The following is a 20066-nucleotide window of genomic DNA, read 5'->3' as shown; positions in this document are numbered from 1 at the left end:
TAAATATTTAATATTTTAGGATCACTATAGATTAAATGTAATTTTAATTACTTTCGAATTAAATTTGAATTTCATTTACTTCCTTGATTGAATTTAGATTTTATTTCAATTCAAATACTTCCTACATTCAATTTGATTTACTAGTCACGGACTCGGCTTTTGTCAATGAGGTGGTAAAAAAATTATACAAGTAGTAAAATTTATTTGACAATATTAATAATGATATAACTATATGATGTTTTCAAAGTATTAAGATGCATAGACTATAATTGTAGTAGTGTATTACTTAATTTTATTAATATTAGGTTTTTTTTTTTTTTTTGAATACATCTTAATTTTTGACCCCACGATACAACAGGTTTGGAGACCACCTTTTTCACTTATGTTGTTCTTGTGCCTGCTTTTGTGGAACTTGAATTGATGCCTCTATATAGCAAAATATAAGGATAAGTTAGATTGTACAAATGACTAGAAAATATCAGTTGACAATTTTAATGTAACGTCACACCCCAAGAATAATTCCTATATTCCTATATACCAAAACTACCTCTCCATCACCCTCAGGTAATCCAATCACACCATCCGTCAAATCCAAAAAGCCAATGCCAATGAAGAACTTCCAATTTAGAAAATCTAAGTCAAATCAAATGAGTCAACACAATGCCTTTTCAATCCATTCTCCGTGTGCCTCTACAGGTGACATTATTACTCTCTGCCCGTGCGGACTTTCCTGCGCCCTCCCTCAATTTGACTCTTCAAGGTATCAATAGCCGATGTTTAGATAAAGAATAACGAGTTGTATTCGTAATTATTAACCCTTCTTTGAACCACATTTTAAAGGAAAAAATGAATTTTTGAATAGTATATTGATGAAAAATGTGTGATTAAAAAATAAGAAAATTTTTTGAATTTGTCTGTAATATTATTTTATTGAAGAATATGTGATAGAAATGATGTCAAAATACTGTAGAAAATTTCATTTTTTATCGAAGAATGGGAATCAAACAAGGGTTTATTATTTTATTGGGCATACATTTAACAAGATCCATTATTTTTTATATTATAAGGAGATTATAAGAAATTTATAAGTTTATCCAAATGTTACAAGTCCTTTCCTCTTTTTAAGCTTGTTGGACGAGCTTCCAAGATGTCGTTTCAACATATTTGTTTCGTTGTCTATAGGTTCAACTCATCCGATCTCTCTCACGAGCAAACGCTAGTGTTTAATTATTTGATCTTAAAATTTATGTCGTTAAAATGAATTTTAAATTGTTTCCAATAAATCATCTCATATGTAAGCGAGGCACATTTTTCTCATTAAAACGTGATTCGTTGCACGATTTTATTAAATAGGTGGTAACGAACCGAAAATTTAGTGTATACATATATGTCTTTTTTTTTTTTTTTTTTTTTTAAAATTAGGTATTTTTTTTTTAAATATTTTTTAAAAAAAAAAAAAACCCACATTAAAAAAAATAAAAATAAAAATCTTTCCAATAAAATTTTAAAAATTCATGCTAACAAATAATTCCGTATTTGTGGCCAATCTTTCAAAATAAACCCAAAGAAAAAATTAGAGAAAAAAAAAACTTTATCAATTCAACACGTTTGGGCATAAAAAATATGAGCCTTGCTATACGGAGAAGCCTGTGTCCAAACATGGGGCTTGTGGTGCCCCCTATTGGCCGGGTGCTTCAAAAAAATATATGCTTGGTGCAGTGAATTGTGCACAGTTAAAGAAGAGATTTATCTAATATGGTTGCTAGTTTGAGAAATCCTATTTATACATCATTTCTTTCACATCATTTTTCACACTTCTCTCATAAAGGTGGGGTCCAATCGTGGACCCCATCCACTTGCGTGTGTACGCTGTGAAAAAAAAAAGTGTATAAGTAGAATGATTCTGTTAGTTTATTCTATCAATCTATAACATATTGAATATAATATTGAAAACTTCGAGAAAAAGGATTTCATGAGATTTTACTTTCTACTTGAATTGATAAAATTAAGAAAAAGATTTATATGGAGTCATATATTATATGGAGGTTGTTTGAGAGTGATTTTGAAAAATTGATTTTTTGACCGTTAGAAGAAAAAGTGGATCCACCCGTGAGAGAAGAAGTCAAATATGACGACTGAAATAGTGAAATAACGGTCAAAAAATCAATTTTTTGGGTGAAAAAATCGAGCCCAAACAGGCCCATGATATAATTATCGTCAAACTTATATATATATATATATAGACACACACACACACATGAATGATCTCCTAAGCACCAGTACTTAAAGCACCGGTATTCACTAATTAAATTGTGTGTCATGTTAAATACCGGTGTTTAGGAGATCATTTTTGCTATATATGTAACCAAAAAAATATAAAAATTCTTTTTAACCTTCTCTCTAATTTTTATCATTAATAAAATGTAAAAAGATCAAGACATAGCTAAAAGATGATATTAGTCTAAAGGAATCAATCGCTTTAACGATTGTTAGTCCATCTAATTATGTAAAGGTCTAACAACTATTATGCTGGACATGTCACTTGTTAGAATGTAGCATTTTTTAATGTTAGCAGTTGAATGGATCATAAAAATATGGAAATGACTAATTTGAAAATTTCCATAAACTTCAGTGATTGCTTATTGCTAGTGAAATTAACTGCTCGGTTATAGTTTTATTTTTCCTTTCCTTCATTTTTACAGAAAAAGTAAATCAGGGGTAAAATTGTAAATCCACTCAAAATAGCCCTAGTGCGAAGATTCCTATCGACAGGGGTATAAATGTACATTTTTGAAAATGAAGGGGTCAAATTTACAATTAAAGCAACATTTGAGGCACCTAACAGAAAATAAAAACACCTTTCCCTCTGCCGTCTGCCGAGTTCTCACGGCACGATTTACTCTCTCACTTTATCTTTCTCTGCACCGTTTTCTCTCCCTAGATTCGTCAAGTCTCAAAGGCATGCTTGTTTAATTATATTTTCAGTCTGTGTAATTATGAAAAACTCATATATGTAAGTGTATATATGTGTGTTTTATGCATGTCTCTGTGTTTTAGGTATCAATGGTGTGTTTTATGTCGGAATACTGATGAGCAGTAACTTTTCGTTTCGCAGGTAGAATAATTGAAGATGAAGTTGCAATTTTGAGCGGACTACGATCTAGGGGTTTTCGAGTTTGGATTTGGGCGTTTGTGGGTTTATTTAAAAAGCTTGGAGGATTTGATTTATTAGGGTTTTGATACGAAAAGGGAAAATTTAGGGGAAATTAAATTGATTTAATAGTTGTTTAGTGCTGCAGTTTTTGGTTGCGTAAAAATTGGGAGAAGTGCAAAGAAGCAATCTTTATTATTCATTGGAGGGTTTGGAGGGAAGGTGGTGAGGGGAGTAGTAGGAATCTGCAGAGTATCAGACAGTGCCTGCGCTCTACTTCAATTGCTGCAGATTTTTTAGTTCGATTTTCAGGTGAGTTATTTCCTCTAATTTCTAATTCTTTTACTTTTAAATTAATGTAGCAAGTGTTTATTGATTGGTTGATTTAATTGACATGAGAGTGTATTGATTCGTGTTTGTGATGTTGCTGATGTAGCGGAATTGAAGTTGGAAATATTCTTTTTTGGAATACGTATGTCATATGTGCTGGGAAACTTTAGTTTTTACCAGTACCAGTAAAGATCCTTTATACGTAAGCAATGGGCACACGTTAAGTTGGGTAAAAAGTCAATGTTTCGAGAGTTTCTACATGCCTTTCGCAAATTCATATATTGTGCCACATGAATAAGATTTTGCCATGGTTGGTTTGAATGTTTCCCCATGAGCCCCTGCCGCACCTCTCATGCCCACTTCCCCTCATCAGCAGCTATTCAAACTATTCAATCCATAATTGCAGACGAGCAATGTCTTGTCAAACACAACACATAGAGGGGGGAGGGGGAAGAAAAACTTCATTTCCTGGCCAACTTTCAAAACCTATTGTTAGTGCCGCAGTTTTAGCCTTATCACTTGAGGAAAGTTTGGAAGTAGCTCAACTACTATTCAATGTTGCATTTAAAAGCCGAGAACGAAAAAGGAAAGACTGCCACCGCCAATTAACTTCCCAAACTTCTGTAGTGATGATTGTCCCCAATAACTCAACTGCAGGAATCAGAAGAAAGGGGGAGAAAAATCTCTAAACATCCAAAAACATTGCATTCTTTATAAAATTCCCAAAACGAGCTTCATAATTTAGAACACAAAAACAATAATTAGGAATCATATCTACTTGATGTTTATAGTAGTGGTCTTGGTAGGTGACACTTGATGATGGAGAAGATGTAAACTAAAGGGAGGTTGTCCCCAGGCAGTCAATAATTTAAGTTGATGTAGAAGATGATGAGCGATGCCTTGATGATCCCTAATGACTGGCTGTTGGTAGTGCTTGTGCCACGAGATTTGCAGTGGTGTGTTGTGCTGACTTGGAGTGGAGTGATGGTGATCTTTGTTTTTTGACTGTGTTGGCAACGGGTTCAGAGTTCAAAAGTGGAGTTTGGCTTAAAAGAAAAGAATGTAGTGGAGGAAGATGTAGATTATATATGTTCTTTTATTTATTATGATGAATTGAAGTATTGTACGCTGTTTAGAAACCTCCAAATGAAAAGTGGGTGACATCAATTTGAGATATAGAAAGTATAAATCATCTCCCAGGCGAGCTTAATAATTTGGCATGATCTGAACAAGTGGATAAGACTATCTTTGTCCGTTCATTGCAAGTTTCGTGTCTCTGTAAGACCTGCCTAAAATGCTATAGCTTCACATTTCCTTAATTTGTTGGTTAGTAAGATTTCTTATAGATAATAACTTGTGCCATTAGGAGCAAGTGGTTATTACTGATGCCTTGTTTATCGTTTGACCAACAAAGGATTTTGTTTTGAATGCGAGGTGTTTAATGTTTAAGGAACTATTTTAGGGCTTTGGCGGTTTGTCTTACGATGAAGTAAGCTGATCAAGAAGATTTTTGAACGAACAAATCATAATTGCGTTAAAGTCTTACTTAGTACTGATTTCCGTATCTGAATCATAAGAGATGGCGACTCATCTTATTTTGGACTGAATAAGAAAGAGCAGAATGGAAGAGCCACCAACAAATTTCCTATATTATGTTACATGTTCTATTGGCTGGATTCTGGGGTTGGGGTGGTGAAAGTATCAAGTGTGTATCAACTCTTTTCTCGCACATTGCAAGGAAGTATGTGTGCTACTTTTTTGCTGCCTCCTCATTCCATATCATTTCTCCAAGATATAACGAAAATAACCAGTGACCATTGTTGAGCCCTTATTTGAGCCCTATTACTTAGTTAAGATTGCATTTTCAAATAGTAAATTGATGGAGAATGTGTAGTTAAAAAGTAAGAAAAAATTTTGGATTTGCGTGTAATATTATTTTATTAAAGAATGTGTAGTTATAAAGAAGAGAGAGAAAAATTTATTTTGAAAATAAGATGAATCAAACAAGGGCTTATAGGGAACATTGTCTCTTAACGCTGGATTGCTCGCTCATTTATGGAGGATTAAATTTCTGTATTATTGTTGTGAGATGATATAGTGTTGATGATTGTGCTTTTTTCCAAATTGCCTTAGCATTCTCTGCCTTACATTTTTCCTTAGCTTTGTTCTTTCTTTTTCAAGATGCTCATTTACACTTCATGATTTTACAGGAGTGACAAGAAGAAATAGATAAGCTCTTATACAAACGTGACAAGAATGCATGCATCCTTGCAGCCTGGTGGTCATTCTCCAAAGCAAGTTAATGGTCCGACTTCAACCTCACAATTGAAACCTGGTTCAGATAAAAGTCAGAACAATGGGACTTCTTTCCCACGTCAAATCAAAGGTAAGAAGAGGGAAAGAGGAGATCATGGCACTGATTCCATCAAAAGGGAATGTTCTTCAAGAATCGATGATGGTGATTCTGTTCAACACAAAACTGATAGTAATTTGAAATCAGAGATAGCAAAAATAACAAAAAAGGGAGGAGTTGTGGATTTGGAAGGAGTTGAGAAGCTCGTCCAACTAATGCAATTGGGTAGAATGGAGAGAAAATTGGATTTGGTTAGTCGTTCAATGCTTGCAGGTGTGATGGCTGCCACTGATAAATTTGATTGTCTTAGTCGGTTTGTTCAGCTTAGGGGTTTGGCTGTATTGGATGAGTGGCTCCAGGACATCCATAAAGGGAAGATTGGTGATGGTAATAATTTGAAGGACAGCAATGCATCTGTGGAGGAATTTCTTTTGGTTTTACTTCGTGCACTTGATAAGCTCCCTGTTAACCTTCAAGCCCTTAAAATGTGCAACATTGGTAGATCAGTGAATCATTTACGTTCACATAAAAACATTGAAATCCAGAGAAAGGCTCGGAGCTTAGTTGTCACGTGGAAGAAACGTGTTAAGGTTGAAATGACTAGCATTGATGCAAAGTCTGGTTCAACTCAAGCTGTATCTTCATGGCCTTCCAAATCATGCCTTCCAGAGGCCTCTCATGGTGGGAACAGAAATTCAAGTGTTGCCGATGTTGCCATGAACAGCTCAATAACTCAGCATTCTGCATCTAAAACTTCTTCACATGGGGAAAGTAACACAAAGTCGGCATCCTCATCTCCAGGTTCAATGAAATCTGCATCATCTCCTGCATTTGGCAAGAGCCATCCCAGAATTTCTGCGGATTGCACTTCTGATACCCCTCTAATTAGGGAGGACAGGAGCAGTAGTTCCAATCAGTCTCATAATTACTGTCAGTCTTCCTCAGCAAAAGATGGGAAGAGTTCCACTGCTGGTTTAGTGACCATTAATAAGATATCCAGTGGAAGTTCACATCATCGAAAAGCAAGTGGCTTTCCTGGGACCTCACTCACTGGACGTCAGAAAGAAACCAGCTCAGGCAGAAGTTCTTCAGTGCACAGAACTAGTGCTTTAGAAAAGTTATCTCCGTCTGCTTTAACAAACGAAAAGGCTGTAGAGGGGCCCATTATTGAAGGAAGTGGTCATAAGTTAATTGTTAAGATAACAAATCGGGTTCGGAGTCCTGCACAATGTGCTATTGGAGGATCTCTAGAAGATCATTCCATTATGAGCTGTCGAGATTCTTCTCCCGTGTTCTCAGACAAACACCACAATCCAAAGGACGAGAGTGATGCATATCCATGTAATGTTCCTACGGAGATGAAAGCAGAATCATGGCAAAGCGACGATTTGAAAGATGTGTTGACTAGGTCAGATGAATGTACTGAGTCACCTTTAGCTTTTCCCCTCAAAGAGCAAAGTAGGAGCACTGAAAACTGCCAGAAATTCAATGAAGGCACCAAAGGAAATCAATTGGAGTCTGGAAAGTTGCACAAGATTACATTCAGTCCCATGAATGCTTTAATTGAAAGTGTTAAGTATTCTGAAGCAAATTCATCTTTATCACTTGAAGATGATGTGGGAATTAACCTACTTGCTAGTGTGGCTACTGGAGAAATGTCATCGCCTACCGGTTCTACAGAAAGCACACCTGCAGTTGACGAGAAAGCCAGATCAAAGTCTTCTTCTAAAGATCATATCGCAGGGGTGAGAAGTCCAAGTTCTCATGATGCTGATCATGCTAGAAAGCTGGCTGGTTTAGTTGGTAGTGTGTTGACCGAAGATGGATTATATCAGCCTAAACATGCATTGCTTGAATTATCTGGTGACCGAAAATGTGCTCCATCCAGTACATCTGTAGAGATATATGCTAGACAGAGTGATGCACACTTTGACTCTTCTAGCACTGATCTGCAAAGCACTGCAGATCCTAAGGAGGAGATCATTGAGAAGTCTAATGAAATGAAGGTTACCACTTCTTTGGCGCTTCCCATCTCCATGGAGAAGATAGTTGATGGTAAATTGGGTAAACAAGTTGACAATGAAAAAGCCATTTTAAGAAATGTTAACGTTATTGGTGTTTCAGATTGTAAAACTGGCCAAACAGAAATGATAAGTGGAGACAAGGTCACCACTGATCATTTACGTGCGGAAGTGAGTAAGGTAACTGTTGAAGGTCCATCGTTTAATCAACGGTGTGAAGGTGACTACAAAAGTGGTGTGAATGAAGGGTTGAACACTGGAATTCACTCTCAGCAGAAACCAATTGTTGCCATTGCCAAGCATGAACTTACAGAAGGAGGTAGTGATGAAGAGCTGCAGCAAACATTATCTCATCAGAAATCAATTTTGGAAAATTGTGAAGTCAAAGTGGGTAAAGCAGATGAAAATGATACTAAGGGTTACATCTGCCAATCTGAAAGAGAGAGCTTAGATAAGGGTATGGACAAAAGTGTGGCTGTAGAAGGTCAAGTGGTATCTGGTCTGTATTCCCGTGCTAACGATCTCAAGAATCATCGTGTAGATGTCATTGGAGAAAATAAGGAGATTCCGGAGCATGCTTCGCTTCCTGAAAATTTGCAACTTGAATCTCTGGCTCGCGAAGGGAAAAAAAACAGAGTGTTGAGGGAATCCAAGAATGCTGGCCTTGAAGTAAATGAAACAGACGACTGCGTTTCATCTGGTGCAGGAGCATCAGATCTGAACACAAAGATAAAGTTCGACTTAAATGAAGGTTTTACTGCTGATGATGGGAAGTATGGGCAGCTGGTCAATATGATAGCCTCTGGTTCGACCCCAGTTCATATGATCAATGGGGCACCTTTTGTCATAAATCCTATTACCAGTGCCCTTCCTACTTCCATTACTGTGGCTGCTGCCGCCAAAGGTCCCTTTGTTCCTCCAGATGATCTCTTGAGAATTAAAGGGGAACTTGGATGGAAGGGATCAGCTGCCACTAGCGCATTTCGGCCTGCTGAACCCAGGAAGGTTCCTGAAATACCATCCGAGGCTAATAGCACAACTTCCCCTGATGCTTCTACTGGTAAAAATGGCCGCACACCATTGGATATCGACCTGAATGTGCCAGATGAAAGAGTTCTTGAGGAAATGGCTTCTCGATGTTCTGGTTCTGCTGTTGTTTCATCATCTGGTTATGCAAGCAATTGTCATATGGTGCAGAATGAGAGGACAGGTTCTTTGCCATTCCTTTGCTCGGGAGGCCTGGATCTTGATTTGAATAGAGTTGATGTATCAAATGATAATGGTCAGTGCTCAGCTAGTGGTAATCATAAAGTGGAGAGTCCTGTTGTGTCTATTCAGCCATTAGGTGGTTTACCTACACGTAATGTTAGGATGGATTTTGATCTCAACAATGGGCCTGGAGTTGATGAAGCTAGTGGTGAACAGCTTTTAATGAACCAGCAGGGCAAGGGTGGTATATCATCTCAGCTACCTACTGCTGGCCTTAAAATGAATAATTCTGAACTGGGGAATTTCTCGTCTTGGTTTCCACCAGCAAATACTTACTCAACCATGAAAATTCCACCAATATTACCAGATCGAGGGGACCATCCCTTTCCCATAGTTCCTTCTGGTGCACCACAGAGAATATTTAGTTCTACTGGCGATACAATATTTACCCGTGATTTTCACCGGGGATCAGTGTTATCAACTCCTGCAGTGCCTTTTCCACCTGGACATTTCCAGTACCCTGGTTTTGCTTTCACATTTCCAGTTGGGCCAACCTCTTATGTGGATTCATCGTCTGGTGGAAGGGTATTTACACCTCATGTCAATTCACAGTTATTGGGAACTGTTGATGCTGTCTCGTCCCAACTTCAAAGGCCTCATGTATTCAGCCTTCCTGATGGTTGCAGTAACTGGGGGTCGGAGGGCAACAGAAAGTGGGGCAAACAGGCACTGGATCTCAATGCAGGCCCTGGAGCCATGGGTGCAGATGGAAAAGACGAGATGTTGAGGCAATTCTCTGTTGCCAATTCACAAGTGCTCGTGGAGGAGCAAGCGAGGTCATTATCAATTTCAGGTGGCATTCTGAAGAGGAAGGACCCTGAGGGAGGACGGGATAATGAGAGCTTCAGGTACAAGCAGTCTTCATGTCAATAGGATTGTATACTAGTGCATATAACAACTGTTAGTCCTGTAAGTGTTTTTTTTTTTCATCTCATTGTGTAATAAAAATAGATGATGTTGGGATAATCTATTGTTAGTAATACACAATGCTCGATGTATCTGAGAAATTTCTCTGCTGAATTACCTTTTCGAATTGAGATTCTGGCACTTGGATATATGTATTTGATGTGAATAATAGTGTACTGACAACTCGATTGTAAGTTGAAACAAGTAGGGAAACGTAGGCTTAGTTTTCCTTTTGGTTGTTGTAGAGGGGCGAAACTGCGAGCTTAGTTATTAGACCCGAACCAAACATGGACCCGGTCGAGGTACTGGGTCATCGTATTACTGGTTGGACTAGTGAACCGGTGGTCGGACTGGTGGGTCGTTATTTAAAAATAATTTAAGGGGAAATTACCGACAACCCTTCTTTTCAAGATTAATACATTCCAAAAGCAATTGGGTGAAAGATTAAATTTCAATAATTAGGTGGTAAATACTAATTTCTAAATTAATTAAAACAAATTAATTACACCCACCCACCCTATCATCCACGAACACTTATTTTACACCCTTCATTTCTAATCTACATAGTCTCTCTCTTCTCCAAGAATCAAATGGTCACTCTCTTACCCTAAAATTAGATCGATGACTTCTTCTATACCCCATCCTCTAGTTCCGACCACCTATTGCTTCTCTTGTTGGAGTTTTACGAATTTGGTTGCCTACTACATCGGCGACTGCAACCACTTGCACAGGTTCGACAGCTTCTCTCCACCCCACCCTCTAGATTTCGGCCACCTACTACTTTTCTCGCCGGAGTTTTACGAGATCGGTCGCCAATTGCGTTGGTGGCTGTAGCCGTTCGCAATGGTATTGCGAGTAGCGGTCATGACCACTGTTTGCAGTAACACGCACTCATTGCAATTTGCAGTGAATGCAATCACTGCAAGCTCATTGCAGCGGAGTTGAGTGCTATAGTGCCACTTGGGGATCTGAAATTTCCTCCAATATTGCGTATTATAGTGGTGATTTTGGTGGTTTTTGGGTGATTTTCTATGGGTTTTGTGGTGATTTTGCAGCATATTTTGTTATGGCTTTTGAGGTGCTAGCAGTAGGAGTGTGCTATAGTGGTGACGGCGAGTTTATGGATTTTTTTGGAGGGATTGTGGTGGTAGTGTGGTGTAGATGGAGATAGAGGATATGGTGGTGGTAATTGTGGAGACAATATTATAGATGCAATGGTGCTCATGGTGGTGGTGGGGATGCGATAATTTTCTAATATGTGGTTCGTTGGTGGTGGTGTAAGTTGTGATGGTTCTGTAGTTGGCTATTGTGGTTTTGTGACCGATTGTGACTTAAGATTGACCTGGTCACAAACAGTCACATTAAATATAATTTTAGTTACAGTTGGTCACACAAAAAACAAAGTTAGTCACAGTCAATCACAGGTCTCCGATGTGTACAGATTTGTTTGTGATGATCTTATGTGATCAAGTATGTGTTTGTTGTGACTGTTTGTGATCAATTTTGTGTTGATTGTGATCCGTTGTGAATTGAGATTGATCTGGTCACGGACAGTCACATTGAATACAAATTTGGTCACAATTGGTTAAATCGAAGACAAAGTTAGTCACAATTAATGACAGATAACATAGGTCAGTAAATTTGTAACATACAATTACAAATTAGACAGTTACATACGTTCACACCGAAAATAGATTTGATCACAAATAGTCACATATGACAAGTGTATGGTCACAGATAACATAGTTGCAGTCTAATCACCTACAATGCACCATTACGACCACCACAATTTTCGAAAATTTTTGAAAATTTTCTATCATCGAGCCGGAGCAGTTGCCGAAATAGTTGCCAGAGTGGTCATTGGAGCAGTTTGTCGGAGGGATCGTTGAACAGCCATTGGAGTGATCGCCAGAACACTTGTCGGAGAGCCGTCGGAGCCGAAGCCGTCTCCGGTGGAGAGGTGGAGGGAATGTGGTGTAGTGGGGGTGATAGGATGGGATGGGTGAGGTGAAATTAGTGGAAATAATTAATGTATATTATATTATATTTTAATATTTAATAAATCTATGTACCACCTGTTTTGTGAAATATTTTAATGAGATTGTTATTTATGAAATGTGATCTTCAAAACTAGAAATTATGTTAAGATCCCATAATTTAATCATTTTTAAAGTATAATTTTATTATTGTTGTTGTTAGAGATAATTAAAGTTTTCAAGTTTTTTGTCACTAATTATTTTTATACCTTTAAATTAATGGTTTTTTGAACTCATTTATTAGTGATAATGGTTACATTTTGATTTTACAATTTTGTATATATTATTAAAAAATTATATTTTTCCTTTTTGTTAGTTATTGACCAAACATTCGTGTATTATCTATTAAATTTATCTTAGTTAAATCTAATTTTTTCAAATAAAACAAGTGTATATAAAATAATTATTTGATATTATAAAATGAATGAAAATGTTGGACTAATTTTTTTGAAAGTATTTCTAGAAGACAACAAATTATTCATAGGTAGATATAGTTTATCACATAAAAAGATAACAAAGTGTTGCGTGCTGTGGTAGTTAGTTCACGTTCTAGTGAGTTAGAGGTCAAGTGTTCAAATCTTTGGTTCCTAAAATTTCAATAGAGAAACGTTTTAAAATTTGATTAAAAAATCAATCGAATCGGTCTGGCTCAACAATTATAAAAAAAACCCTCTAATTGACCAAGTCAAATCCAATTTTTGACTAGTTTACTTGCATTTGCATAAGTGGAAATTACAGGAATCTCTAGTGTTAAAATCTTCTAACTAAAATTAGGTGGATAGTTTAACCTTCAAAAAATTAGATGTATTATTTTTAATTAATATTTTTACTAAATATATATACTCCAATACACACACAAACAGTGGCGGAACCAGCACCTGGCGAGGGGGTGCGATCGCGCGTGCTTGCTCAGCCAAAATTCACTGTTGCCGCCAGAACCAAGGAGGAAGCCCGAAGATTGAAGTTCAGGCCGCGCGCATGGAGATGGAGGAATTTGGAAGAAGATGACAGCTAAGTAGATGATTGATTCTAGGCCTTTTCTTTTGGTTGGGCCTCTTTTTCCTTTTTATCATTTAAAAAAGTTGGCCCAAGACATTGGATGCAATTTAATAGGTATTTATCATTTAATTGTAACAATTAATTCAAATGCAAAATGGGAGAACGAATTGCAATTTCAAACCCCACCTCACTCCCTTCCTTCTGCACTCTTGCGACCTGCTATTGGCTGCGCCGAGTAATCGTCAAGCCTTTCCAATCTCCGGTATTAACCTACTGCATCTTCGTTGTTCTCTCCATAAGTCTCAATCATCTTTGTTGTTCATTAATATTTCACAATAATAGAGTTAATTTACTTGTGTTTATACAAGGTTTTTAATTTACTTGTGTTTATACAAGGTTTTTTATGTTTTAGCACTAAAGATGTTTTGTTTTACATGTGTGCATGCTTTATTGAAAATTTTCTTTTGTCGCATTGTTGTTTTTGTGTTTGCATGAATTATTATTATTGAATGAGACTTTAAAGTTTAAATGATTTGAGCCTTCTGGGCTAATTTTGGAGTCTTTTATGTAGTTCTCGGGCAATTTCTAATTTCTTTTCAAATTATGGTGGAGGCTAATAGGTAATGTTGCATTATGTGATTGAACAGGCTATTATGTCTGTATGAAGGTTCCATTTTGCCTGATGACATCTTCTTAAGCTTGGTGCTTTTGGAGCTGTTTGTAGACGTTAATAATTCAACGATTGGAGTTGTTTGGAGCAATAAAAAACGATTTGAATTTTGACCATGGTTTCTTGTTATATGTTTTTCATAAACCAAAATTCACTTAGCTTAGTTGTACTTTGTAATATGCTTCTTCGTACATTGTTCGTAAAAGAAAGATGATCAAGTTTGTCTTTTGGACACTACGTAGAAGCACCTAGAAATTGTATCTAGTGCCCCTTTTCTTTGGTTGAATGAAAAGTAGAAGATTACGGTCGATGGTCGACGATCGCCCTAGCTGCCCAAGAATCTTGGATCCGCCACTGCACACAGCCCCTAATTCCCACTATCTCTCTCTACATTTCTCCCACAACCCATCTCTCTCTCTACATTTTTCCCACGGGCCACAACCCAGTCACCTTCTTCCATTCTCTCACTCTTCACCAACATTCATTATCTCTCTCTCTCTCTTCACTAGAGATTTAGGTGGTGTTTTAGAGTGGTGGCGGTGATGGTACTTGTGTGGGTACAGATCCACGACAGTGCTACTCGTCCTTGTAGATCCTGGAATGCTGTAGATAGAGGTCATTTCCTCCATTTTTTCTCTGATCACAGGTAGTTGGTGCCACATGACTGTGTGAATCGAGATAGGGGACGTCCTCTTCAGGTACACTTCAAATTGGAAGGAGATGGTTGCTGCAAATCAGAGTAGAAGAAGAGAATGGGTGATTGTGGTTGTTGGTGGCGGTGGAGTGGGACAAACTATGAGTGGTGTTTGGGCGATGATTTTTGGGTTTGGTATGTTGGAGTAGCAATGGCAGAGGTGATTTTTGGTGGTTGTGTGGTGGTGAATTTGGCGATTGCGGTGATGGTGTGGTGTGGTAATTGTGGCGTTTTGGTTGTTAAGAGTGTGGTGGTGGCAGCTTCCATGTTTGAGGGTGGTGGTAGACGACAGCGGTCGTATCGGTGGGTGCGGTGGTGAAGGTGAGATGTCGGTAGCTTGGTCTATCGAGGTTGGATGTGTTGATTTGTTTGAGACAGTAGCGTTGTTGTCTAGTGCTATTGGAGACAGTGGTTGTTGCAAGTGTTGGTGGTGGTCACAGATTATTTGGTTGATTGTGATCATTAAATTGGTTAATATGTGGTCAATAAACAATATGTGACCAATAAAAAAGATAAATTGTGACAAAAAAATGATGTGTGACTTAAATAATTAATAATTTGTGACTATTGTGACCTATAATATCTGTGATCCGTGACCGTATAAACTTTTTATCTGTGATCGATAAACAAATTGTGACCTATAAAATTTTTGAATTGTGACCGTAAATTAATGTGACTTAGAAAAAAAAATTCTAGTTTGTGATTGAAAATAATATGTAGTTAATTAATTATAAATCTATGACCAAATTATATAAATTTGTAACCTTAATATATTTAATTAATAAAATATATAATTAATTAATTATATTTATAATGAATATTTGATTTTCAAAATTTGAAACCTTTATTGTTACTTTTGAAATGGGTAATAGTTATCCTTTTATGAAATTTTCCCTTTGCATAATATATTATTGACTAACCCACCCGTCCCGTCCCGAGCCAAGGTTCGGGTCATCAGTATACTGGGCTAGGCAAATTTTAATCACACTGATTCGAACTCACTCTTTTCTATGATTTTTCCTTTCGTTGGTTTTTACGTGCCATGGAGCTATCCTTGAAACCCTTACGCAGTGGCCTTCGAATGTAAAACCTATATAGTTCATGGCACTAGTTCTAGCTCTCAAAATGCTTTGGGATTGTAAAACACTCTATCAAACTTTAGGATCGTAATGTTTGACGCTTGACTTTATCCTCTAATCACACTTTACGCTTTTTAAAATATTGTTTAGAAATGAGCTAAGGAAATAGATGAATGATACAAAACACTATCAAAAATAGATTAGCCACTGTTTGATGGCTATTATAAAGAGAAATTATGAGAAAATGATGTTTTGAATAGTGAATTTTAAGGGAATGTGTTGTTAAGAAGTAGTGAAAAATTTTGAGTTTACGTAAAAAATATTATACTGTGTGAAAGTGAGAGTTGAAAATGAGTATAAGAAATAAAGAGTTAATTTAACGAGAGTCAAATGGAAACTAAATATTTAAAGCAGACATAAGGTTTTTTCAACCGAAAGTTTCATATTCTGAATATTTTTCTTTTCGAATTTTTTTTCTTTATAATTGAGTATTATCATTTAATTAAAAACCAACAAAATAATCAACAACGAGCCATACCATTGCCAACAAGCACGCTTGTTAAAATTTCGTCAAAATGGAGCATAGACCTTAAGCATTTGCGAGCGGCACCACATTACACCCTTAGAGATGGCAATAGAGCACGGTTGCCCTCCTCGTCGCTACTTCTTCAGAGATTTTTGGGAAATAGGTTAATGATAAAAATATCTTCATTTATCATCTATTTTTGAAAAGTTTGAAATGTTTGATCTGATTTTTAAATAGTTTCAAAATATAAAATTAAGATTTAAAATGAGACCATGTCTACCATCTCCGCTCATTAAAATCAGAATATTTTTCCATTTCTACATGCCCTTAACCAGGGGCGGACCCAGACAGTTTGAACTGTGGGGTCAATTTTTTTTTCGAACAACGTATCATGAACAAAAAGGAAAAATCGGTTGTTTGCTAACATTGCTGTTCATGTTCGATATTTGCACTTTGGAAAGAAATCGGTGGATTATATGATATATCTATGGACTAAATAATGGACATGGATATAGATTTAGAATTTGGACTTTTTGGGACAGAAAATTAAGTTTTCAGCGCACAAAAAAAAAAAAAACTGTGGGGTCATTTGACCCCACATGATCCCATGTGGATCCGCCCCTGCCCTTAACCAAAAAGGGCTACACAAAAATTAGCAACCAAAAATAAATAAATAAATAAAAGAAGACAATGGCAAGGAATACATATATATCTTCACTAAATATATTAACTTGTATCAGTGCACATATACGAATAGAACAATGCTACTTGTACATGAGAAGTTCGAAAATTTTACAAATTGATGTGGAATTAAAAAGAGAGAGTGAATTTATTTTTTTTATTTGGTTGAAGAAATTTTGAACCAATCATATCTCATAACATCATATGTTTAATAAACCAATCTATTAGTGGTGATACACATTGAATATAGTCATATTATACCAAAACAAGACCAGATCACGCTAAACATAGAGTTGACTACATTTTTTCTGATGATTAAATAAACAACAAATATTATTACTAAAAAGAAAAAAAAATATTTTTTTTACACAAATCTAAAAAGTCAAAGTCAACGTCAACTAGTTAAACTGTGACGTGTGAACTGTCACAACTTCTTAGTTTCCAAATAGTATAATGCTACGTTACCACAAAGTAGGTGACAAGTAGAGTGCCATAATAAGTGTTGGTAAGATATGATTAAATAAAAAAGCTGCATACATTTTAAATAGTTCAATGATAAATTGTCATGTGATATTATGTTAACCATTACATATATCAAGCATGAAATAGTACAACTGACAACGTAAAAAAATTCCCAAAACCTTAGAACCTCTCTCTCTAATCTTTCAAGTGCCATAGCTGTAGCAGAGAGACAAACACTTAGGCTGTGTTTGTTTTGCATTACTATTTTCTATTTTTAATTTTGAATTCATTTTCTATTTTCTGTTTTGAGTTTAAGATTGCAGAAAACACATTTTGTTTATCAGTTCTGAAAAATTGTTTTTCAAAACAAAAACTAAAAAAATTGTTTGGTTTAAAACTTTTAGAAATAATTTTTCGATAGTTTTTTTTCCAATTAATTTGATTATTTAATAAAACATATCAAATTTATTCTAATTTATGATTAAAAAAATATAAACTTTAAAGTTGGTAAAAAAAAAAAAAGAATCATTGTATGTATACTCGAACAATCACATCAAAATTATTTTTATATAAAAAATCATTGTCACCGTATCATTTATGCACTTTCCATAATCATTTATAGTAATACTCCAACATATATTAATATCAAAATCCAATACATCTATTAAAATAAAACTACTAGTAAATCTTGAGAATTACAAAATTCACAATTAATATATGAAGAAAACACAATCTTATATTGAAAGTTCAAAATACTCAACCTGACCAATCAGGCAAATTAAAGAAGTTCCAAGATAGGTCATCTCCTAATTTTTGGCATCATCACAAATGTCATCCTGAAATCTAGATCCTTAAAAGGCTTTATTGCTTTCATGTAAATCTCATTAGACACTACCTTCCATATTGTTTAAGATGTTCAAACACTCCATATTTGAATAAGGGTCTGGACGAGTAACTTCACTAGTGCCCTTGTAATTAGATGATTTTTCTTGGATTTGGGCAAGCTTTTTTTTTAAGGTATAGCATCCTAAGTTCTGTTTCCTCTTTCTTCGTACTAACAGTAGAGGACCATTATGCCATAAATTCCTCAAGTTTTTCACCTTTATTGATTTTGAGTTCCTTATGTTGGCGTTTGTTGGGTGTAGTATCATCACATTAATGAATATTTGAAACTTCACCATCATCATTTTCCACGCGTACATGCACTCCACTTCTCAAAAACTCATTTTCTATCCGTCTTTCTTCCTCTGACATTCAAATTAGCTGAGTAGAAGCATTGCCTAGACCTCCAGTAGTTGTGGTCCCACTAAAAGTCACTCCAAGTAATTCACAGTGCTTACATCCTTCCTTCCTGATGTCTAGTAGTCATTGTTGTTATGTACAATAAAAAACTCACATTAATAAACTGTATAGCGAAATGTAAAACAAAAATGATAACATAAATCAGTAATGTTAAAAATTTTCTTTTACAATACATACCATGAAAAAAGTGTTGCCAAACTTCTTTTGTAGCATTCACTTGGTTGGTATTTGGATCCCATGTAACACCTGTACGCCAGAAAAGGTCAGAGAACAAGCGATGCACCTCACGTAAATGGTTTCACTTACCCTTGAATCTCTCTATCCCATAATCAGATTTTGTAGCAACAATCATATCTTGATTGATCTTGCCTTTATAATTTTTTATGTAAACGTGGAACATTGCAACTTTCTTGCTTTCACATTATTGTAAAATATGCCAACAAAAAGGTGTTTGTTCTGATTGGACAATGACATTGTTTCCATATTCTTACCTCTAATGAAGATAATGAACAAATATTAACAACTTAACCAAAATATAACCACAGATTCCATTTTTCTAAAAAATATTCTTCTCATTGGAATTATATGCATAAGAACATAACCAAAAGCACCACAACACACTTACGAAAAATATAAATAACAAGACAGTAGGAGAAGAAGAAAGGGAACACTAGAGGCAAAATATTTAATCATAATCTAAAACAAAATATTCAAAAATGATAATTTAATTATCTGCTGAAATTGGCAGGTGTAAAGAGGCATAAGTTAGATAAAATGGGCAAGGATAAACATCCTACGGAGACCAATTACACAACAATCCTACTTGATTTTCAACTCCATTATCTAGCGGTTAGAGCTAGAAACAAACTCTAGAGAAATTGTCATTGAAAAATTTGCAAAGATGTACTAATTTCGACCTAGTTGTCACACAAGTAAGTCCCATAGAAAAAAAGTAAGGATGACATTGAATTTCGGAATTCTGGACATTTGCAGTGTCTCAACAAGCAAACTTGTCCAGACACTAAATGAGAAAGATTTTGATTTCTCCTTTTTCTAAAATAATAAAAATACTAACAAATCATGAGATATTGTTTCGCGCGGGTTAGTCGCTAACAATTAAAAAGGGATCAGACAGTTGTGTAAGGGACAAACCTCTTGAGACAAAGTCCCAAAAACGGGCGTTCTTTATTGGCGATGACTTTATAATTGGAAAGTAAAAATAGAATGTCTCCAAGGGGCGCAAGCACACGAGTTACTGAAAGAAGTGTTTAAATCTAAACTAAGAAATTGAAAGTTACATATTCTCTGTTTGAGAGTGTTTGATTCGGGGTCTTTCGCTCTATGTCTTTCTTCCTTTTATACTCCCTGGATGATCTCTTTGTGATCAACCGCCTAAAAACTGCTTGATCGTTCTATAACTGCCCACTTTCCTCGTAATGGCCAACTTGTCATGGAACTGCCTTTTCTAACTGCTGTCATTACTCTTTGTCGTTCAACCGTCTTCAATTAAATTCCTTGAATCGTGGAACGTGATAGGGCTGCTTAATAACTGCTTTGATAACTGCACTTCTTGATAACCATAACACT

The 20066-nt window shown here is 35.9% G+C and overlaps 1 protein-coding gene and 1 long non-coding RNA gene across 2 annotated transcripts; one reads left to right on the top strand and one right to left on the bottom strand.

Moving 5' to 3' along the window:
• Window positions 1–2870: 2870 nt before the first annotated feature.
• LOC111401684 lies at window positions 2871–10181 on the top strand. Its single transcript, XM_023029541.1, has 3 exons — window positions 2871–3013; window positions 3116–3463; window positions 5692–10181. Exon 3 carries the CDS (start codon window positions 5738–5740, stop codon window positions 9995–9997), a length of 4260 nt encoding a protein of 1419 aa, XP_022885309.1. The 5' UTR covers window positions 2871–3013; window positions 3116–3463; window positions 5692–5737; the 3' UTR covers window positions 9998–10181.
• A 7631-nt stretch (window positions 10182–17812) lies between these two features.
• On the bottom strand, window positions 17813–19527 carry LOC111401683. Its single transcript, XR_002704077.1, has 2 exons — window positions 18657–19527; window positions 17813–18535 (listed from the first exon to the last, which is right to left on the bottom strand). It is a non-coding gene; the product is annotated as an uncharacterized LOC111401683 (long non-coding RNA).
• Between the last annotated feature and the right edge of the window lie 539 nt (window positions 19528–20066).

Source organism: Olea europaea, chromosome 10 (genome assembly GCF_002742605.1).
Source record: "Olea europaea var. sylvestris chromosome 10, O_europaea_v1, whole genome shotgun sequence".
NCBI classification, from domain to species: Eukaryota; Viridiplantae; Streptophyta; class Magnoliopsida; order Lamiales; family Oleaceae; genus Olea; species Olea europaea.
The sequence above is the reverse complement of the archived record's forward strand: the minus strand, read 5'-3'. Positions and strand labels throughout refer to the sequence as shown.

What these genes read in the sequence shown, in the direction of transcription:
- LOC111401684 (XM_023029541.1), top strand. Translation starts at nt 5,738, where the DNA reads ATGCATGCATCCTTGCAGCCTGGTGGTCATTCTCCAAAGCAAGTTAAT.